The following is a 7,218-nucleotide window of genomic DNA, read 5'->3' as shown; positions in this document are numbered from 1 at the left end:
GCTGAGGAATTGATTGCTTTTGAACTGTGGTGTTGGAGAAGATTCTTGAGAGTCCCTTGGACTGCAAGGAGATCCAACCAGTCCATCCTAAAGGAAATCAGTCCTGAATATTCATTGGAAGGACTGATGCTGAAGCTGAAACTCCAATACTTTGGCCACTTGATGCGAAGTACTGACTCATTGGAAAAGACCCTGATGCTGGGAAAGATTGAAGGCAGGAGAAGGGGATGACAGAGGATGAGATGGTTGGATGGCATCACTGACTCTATGGACATGAGTTTGAGCAAGGTCCAGGAGTTGGTGATGGATAGGGAAGCCTGCTGCAGTCCATGGGGTCACAAAGAGTCGGACCGGACTGTGCAACTGAACTGAACTGATTTAGAAGTAACCTGACCCTCATACAGCCCTGCACAGTTTTGTTTCCTAGCTATAAGGGGAGTTATTTGGTACACCCTGAGATAAAAATGGCCTACACACACACACACACACACACACTCTCTCGCATCCTTTTTTCCCTTCCCCTTTCTCTAATCCCTTCCCAAAACACTAATTGCCTGTTTGAAATGACTGTTGTCATGTTAACAACACAGAATTAAGCTGATGACAAATTACCGAGAAAAAAACAAAATAAAAACATTTACTATTGTATTTTAAAAGATGACGTAAAGCACTACAGGGGAAAAAAAAAATCTCAAATGCTAACAATGTTTACGTAATGTCTAAATTTTCTCCAAATTTCCAATATGTCCATAATATACGTAATTTTAAAGGAAAAATAATTTTAAGAACAAATCTGTGAAAATGGAAGCCCACAGCTTCCAATGACCATCTGACCATTCCTAGTCTGATTTGGAGCAGATGCAGCCGTTTGAAAGGCCAGGTCTTTTGTTGGGGAAGGGAGATGGGCGGGGCAGGAAGAACGGTCCTCTGGTTATTTCTCTGTAGCGTCTCAGTCCTGTCGTACAATCCAAGTCAAATCAATGCATTAAGCGCCTCTTCCTTTCTGCTTGTCCCGAAAACGGAAAGAGGCGTAGCGGAACGAAAAGGAACACCCGGGGCGCGGCTGCAGGGATGCCGCTGGGACCGATCTGCAGAGGGCGCCCGGGTTGCTGCGAGCGGCTCAGCTGGCCCAAGCTTCTCCCCAAGCCCCGCCCAAGCCTCTCTCTAGCCCCGCCCACCCGAATCCACGCCTCGCCCCCGCCCGGCCTGGTTTGCTCCGCCCGCCACAGTCACGTGGTGAGGAGCCGAGACCAGCCGGTAGCTGATGCAGCCGCGAAGTATTCGTCATGGAGCTGGCGCCGCGAAGCTGTCCCGTGCCACTGCTGCTGCTGCTTTTGGGCCTGAGCTCGGGTAGGTTCGGGCAAAAGATGCTTCAGCGGCCGGTGCCTCCTTCTCTCCTCCAGGGATGAGAATCAGTTAGTGGGTTTGTGCTTTTTAAACCATATTCCTTTCCCCCTGTTTATACCTTGTGGAATTGTTTTGCTTTTGAAACTCACTCAATTTTTTAATTAAGAGTTCTTTTTCTACTTTTTTCTGACTCTGGGTATTCTGATGCTTCCTTTCTTCCCTGCGCGTAGTTAGAAGCAGTTTTGCAAGATGTAAGGTTTGGAGAAGCCGATGATCAATGAGGTTTCTACTATCTAAGGGCCACCTCCCTCTTCCTGGCGTGATTGGCTGCAAAATGAGATTATAAAGTTGTTGTTGTTGTTTAAAGCTGAAACGCTCTGTCCAGAAGACTAAAAGATAATACCACGAATGGGACACTTTATTGAGAGTAAGACTTTCTCCTTGTACCTAATCTGAAAAGGCAAGATAATATCTTCCCTCATTGCAGTCCTTTTTGACAAAAACCTATTCGTGTTTAATATGATGACTTGCAAGTTGGTTTTCAGTCTTTTCTTCAAGCAAAATGACTCCTGATCTGAATCAAGAACTGAGAATTCGAACTGGCCACAGATTTGTCTTGTGATCTGAGGCCAGTTGCTTAACTTGTTTTCCCTTCTGTAAAATGGGGATCATATGACCCTTCTGCTTGTGCCTGGGAACTATGCAATAGGTTGCCCACCAGATTTTAACAGTGGTCACTGGCAGGGAGGCTTCCCTGGTGGCTCAGCAGTAAAGGGTCTGCCTGCAATGCAGGATATGCGGGTTCGATCCCTGGGTTGAGAAAATCCCCTGGAAAAGGAAATGGCAACCCACTCCAGTATTCTTGCCTGGCAAATTCCATGCACAGAGAAGCCTGGGGGGCTACAGTCCATGGGGTCCCAAAAGAGTTGGACCCAACTTAGGGTCTAAACAGCAACAACAGACACTATCAGGAAAGGGAGGAGTACCAGAGTTTAAGTTAAAACAAACCAAGCCTTATCTGCCATTTTCAAGGAGACTGTAATTTTGTGTTACTTGGTATGTATGATCTTACAGCCATACCTATAATAAACATTCTAGCCTTTCTGTTTTGCTCATCAGACCACTTTCTGGTTGCCTTAATCTCCATCCTTATTAAGTTTCAAAACAACATTGTCTCCTCTCCTAGTCTCTTATTTTGGGGACCAGTTTTTGTCCTTTTACTTGCCACAGAGGCATGAAATTCAAAAAAGAGGAAGTAGAGGCAGAAAACTCTGGTAACCAAGGATCATGCTTTTGTCACTGTTTAACATTAGCGTTTTTTACTCACAGAGTGGTATTTGAGAAAAGAAAAGGTATCACAGCTTGGAAGTTGTTACTTTAGCAAAGGTGACATAGTTAATGTATTTAACCTACTCTTTTCTGATACATATTTTGCAGATGCTAAAAAAGTTAACTTTGGTTAACTGTAAATTGGAGGAAAGTTGTGGGATTAAAGAATATATGTATGGCTTCTATAAATTTTCTGCCAAGTCGCCTTCTCAGAAAATTATGTGCCAGTATGCACTTTTGCCCACAGCCCTGAAGCCAATCTCCTGTCTTGTTCAAATAGAACCTCTGCCATCTGTCAAATAAGCAAAAAAATTTTTAGTGACCTCATTATTGCTTTAATTTTCGTATCTTTGAATATTAGTGATTTTTTCACGTATTTATGACATTCATATTTCTGTTTTCATGAATTATTTTCTTGTGGCATTTATCCATTTAATCTTACTTTTGTTGTTGTTGTTATGACTACTGTTATTTATTGAATGCCTAGTAAGTGCTAGGCATTGTCAGCTATCTTGCTTCTTGCAAAGATCTTATATTTTTTAATTGATCTAATGATTAAGGAAGTACCCTTTTTCATATTTATTTCTGATCTTTATTTGTTGTTTTGCCTTTTATTTTCATTGTATAGAAATGTAACAAGTTTCTGTTCTCAACTCTTGATATTTTGCTGTATAGTCTCTGGGAGTCTGCTTAAATCGTTTCCCCATCCAGAGGTCAAAAAAACATTCAATTCTATTTTCATATTTTTTTCACATCTAAATTTTAAAAATGAAATATTTGATCCACTTGGAATTCATTTTGGTTAATAGTGTTAAGAGAGGATATATATTTCTATTTTTTTTGCTTCAAGAAAGCTAACAGTTGCCCTGGCATAATATATTGAGTAATTTTGCCCCACTAACTTGTCGATGCCTCTTTAATTGTGTACTAAATGAGAAACAAAAATCAATGTGATGCATTTTGAGATTTTTTTCTTTTTTCCCCTAAATGTAAATCTCTGTCTCTTTTAAACAGTTATAAGCAAGTTTAATGCTTTCCTGTTAAAAATCCAAACATTGCAGAGGGTGTAGAGGAAAATGTGAAAGCTTTCAGCCCCCTGGGCCTCTGTTACGTTGGGTTTGTTTTTTCATAAGTTAGAATTTATTCAATCTAAGTTGAATTGTTTTTCTTTATCTCCACAATGTATTGAAGTAAATACATAAACATAAACCAAATCACCTGCAGCCTAGCCCAGCCATCACTCCTAGGCTTGGGATTTACCTGAACATGGACCTTCTTCAGGAAAACAATGGTGCTTGTGTTTCAGGAGCTGTCATCAGCTGGCCCACGGAGGAGAGCAAGGAAGTCTGGGGTTATGTGACTGTCCGGAACGATGCTCACATGTTCTGGTGGCTCTATTATGCCACCAGCCCCTACAAGAACTACTCAGAACTGCCCCTGGTCATGTGGCTTCAGGTAAAAGTGGTTTTACTGCCTGACCTGAGGTTGAGGCCAGGTTTCCCCCACTTACCACCTTGCTCACCTTTAAAGGCTCACAGCTCAGCAGTGAAGAACTGATGTGGTCCAGCAGCACGGTAGGGGTCTCCTGGACCCAGCATCCTCAGAAGGATTCAGCATCCTTCTGAAGCAGACAAAGGCAGTGTTACTGCCAAGGAAGCCAAATCAGAGAGTGAGAGGTTCTGACCTTTTGCTGGGGTCCTTTTCTACTAAGCCCAAACCAGACATGGGCAGGAACCCTTACTAGATGTTCCTGAAGTCACTTTTGACAGTATGCTGATACAAAGTGTTTCTGGAAGGTTCCAAAGCAAAACTGAGCTATCCTGACCAGTCTTTCATCTCCCTGCCCTCCCAGTCCTTTCCTCGACCTGAATTCCGTGCCCCTAGAAAAATTGATATTTTGAAAGAACTCAGCCTTTTGTATCAGTGTTGAGTGTTGGACCTTCTCCTTCTCCCTAAAGTGTATTTGCATTTTAATCTTGAGCTCTCGTGGTAGGATTGAAGACTAGAAACTGGTTGAAAGGTCTTTGAGGGGCAGGCAGAGGATCCTTCATTCCATTCCTAAAATGTCTCTCAAAAGTTGGCCCACGCCCATGTGGAATCCACGATCTAGGGAGGGGTTGAGGAACGCAGTCTTGCTTCACCTTCTGGAAACTACAGGTCCATCCCAGCTGGGATGCCAGGTTGCTTACCAGTATGTAGGGTGCCCTGGTCCTCATCCCCATGAGAGTTAAATGTCACTTCATCCCCAAATGTTATTATTCCTAAGCAGCTTCCCAGTTCTCCCAGCTTTGCCAATGGATACAGACATTTTTTTTTAGTTGATTGATGATTCCTTTACAGTATTGTAAAGGTTTGATTTCTGTCATAGCCAATATGAATTAACCATCCGTGTACATGTGTCCCCTCTCTCGTGACTCCCCCTCCCACCTCCCACCCATTCCCACCTCTCTAGGTTGTTACAGAGCCCCTGTTTGAGTTCGGTGAGTCATTCAGCAAATTCCCATTGGCCGTCTGTTTACATGTGTTAGCGTGTATGCATCCACGCTACTCTCTCCATTCATCTCACCCTGGCCCTCTTCTCCCCACCCTTGTCCGTAAGTCTGTTCTCTCTGTCTGCAGCTCCACTGCTGCTCCGCAAACAGATTCGTCAGTACATCCTTCTAGATTCCATATGTATGCATTAATATATGGTATTCATCTTTCTCTTTCTGTCCGACTTCACTCATGTATAACAGGCTCTAGGTTCATCCACCTCATTGGAACTGACTCAAATGTGTTCCTTTTTATGGCTGAGTAGTGTCGCGAAGAGTCAGACACGACTGAGCGACTTCACTTTCACTTTTCACTTTTATGCACTGGAGAAGGAAATGGCAACCCACTCCAGTGTTCTTGCCTGGAGAATCCCAGGGATGGGGTCACACAGAGTCAGACACGACTGAAGTGACTTAGCAGTAGCAGTATTGCGTTGTGTATGTGTACCACAGCTGCTTTATCCATCTGTCAATGGACATCCAGGTTGCTTCCAGGCCTTGGCTGTAGTCAATAGTGCTGCCGTGAACACTGGGGTACATGTGTCTTTTTCACTTTTGGTTTCCTCAGGGAATATGCCTAGAAATGGTCTTGCTGGGTCACATGGTGGTTTTATTCTTAGTTTTTTAAGAAGTCTCCGTACTGCCTTCCATAGTGACTGTATCAGCTTGCGTTCCCCCCAGGAGTGCAGGACGGTTCCCTTTTCTCCACACCCTCTCCAGCTCTTGTGGTTTGTGGATTTTTGGTTGAGGGCCATTCTGTCTGGTGTGAGGTGATCTCTCATTGTAGTTTTGCTTTTGCATTTCTCTGATGACGAGATGCTGAGCATCTCTTCATGTGTTTATTAACCCTCTGGGATGCACACTTGCTGATGAGATACTGAAGATGAGCAGTTTGCAGGGAGGGGCCTTTCTCTTTCAGGATTATGGCAAGTATCCTCTCTGAGAGCTCGGCCTCCGGTGCGGTAGGAAAAGGCCTCTGAAGAAGAAGGCGTCTGTGGCCCAGGGGACTTCTGCGCCTCCCGGAGGTGGGAGATGGAGACACACACGGCAGGGCCGGCAGGGCACTCCGTGCGCTGGGTTCATCCGGGTCTGCCTTCCTGCCCCGCATAGCTGAGGAGAGACACTTCCCTTCTCTGGGCTTTGGTTTTCTAATCTGGGGGATTTCAGTGGTTGTCAAACGTTTTATTAATTGGCAGAACTGTTTCCATGTCCAAGTGAAAGCTTACAGACCAACCGAAGCAGAAGAAAGCGGTGCTGGGCGGAGGTGGTAGGGGGAATGCCAAGTCCACCCACTCATTTAAAAATCAAGACATTTCCTTCTTTTTTCCAAAAATGTAATGACTTGGGGGCTGAACTTGCAGTCCCAAAGCTGAGTGGCGGTGGCCCCCCCTTACGGACGAGCAGGAGCTCCTGGCGCGGGGCCACACCTGACCTCTCTGCTCCCCGAGGTGCGCCTCTGGCCCCTGGAAACCATCCGGTTTGTGACCTTTGATTACTGTGAGCTGAGATGCTATTTGATGGTCTTCAACTGGCTAATGAACTGGCTCTTCATCCCCCAGAAACCTGAGGGAAGCGGAAAAGAGTAGGCGTGAGAAAGAGACAATTAATGCAGGTTCAAAGACAATCTGTTTCAGCAGCCTGCTGGGAACATGGACACTAGCTTCTCTGGGTGGGTCTTTGAGAACTGAGGTCGTGTCTTCTGAGTGGAGTAGCTCTGAGTGATGTAGTGTGCTACTTAAAGTACACTTTCAACTCATTTAAAGCGTTTCAGTTTTTCCTGTGACAAGTTTGCCAGAGTCACTGCGTAGCCCTGGGCCATGGAAGTGCCCCATCGCAAAGTCCTAGGCAGAAATGATTTTGCAGTAGTACAGTCTCAAGTAAAACAAAACAGGAAAATGGGATTTGTCCCACAAAGACCACACCCCTAAGATTCCAGCCTGCCTCCCTTTCATTTTGGTTCAATCCCAGCCTAGCAAGTCCACTAGGAAAAAGGGGCCCAGCTTTCACTCAA

The 7,218-nt window shown here is 44.7% G+C and overlaps 1 protein-coding gene across 1 annotated transcript in view; it reads left to right on the top strand.

Moving 5' to 3' along the window:
• The first annotated feature begins 1,222 nt into the window (after window positions 1–1,222).
• SCPEP1 (serine carboxypeptidase 1) overlaps window positions 1,223–7,218 on the top strand; it is a 31,117-nt gene continuing 25,121 nt past the window's right edge. Inside the window, exons 1-2 of the mRNA XM_043483442.1 lie at window positions 1,223–1,350; window positions 3,983–4,131. Of these exons, the coding sequence (XP_043339377.1) occupies window positions 1,287–1,350; window positions 3,983–4,131 (213 nt within the window). The 5' untranslated portion in view covers window positions 1,223–1,286. The remainder of the gene's footprint in view (window positions 1,351–3,982; window positions 4,132–7,218) is intronic.

This window comes from Cervus canadensis, chromosome 1 (genome assembly GCF_019320065.1).
Source record: "Cervus canadensis isolate Bull #8, Minnesota chromosome 1, ASM1932006v1, whole genome shotgun sequence".
NCBI lineage: Eukaryota > Metazoa > Chordata > Mammalia > Artiodactyla > Cervidae > Cervus > Cervus canadensis.
This window is presented reverse-complemented; position numbering and strand designations above follow the sequence as displayed.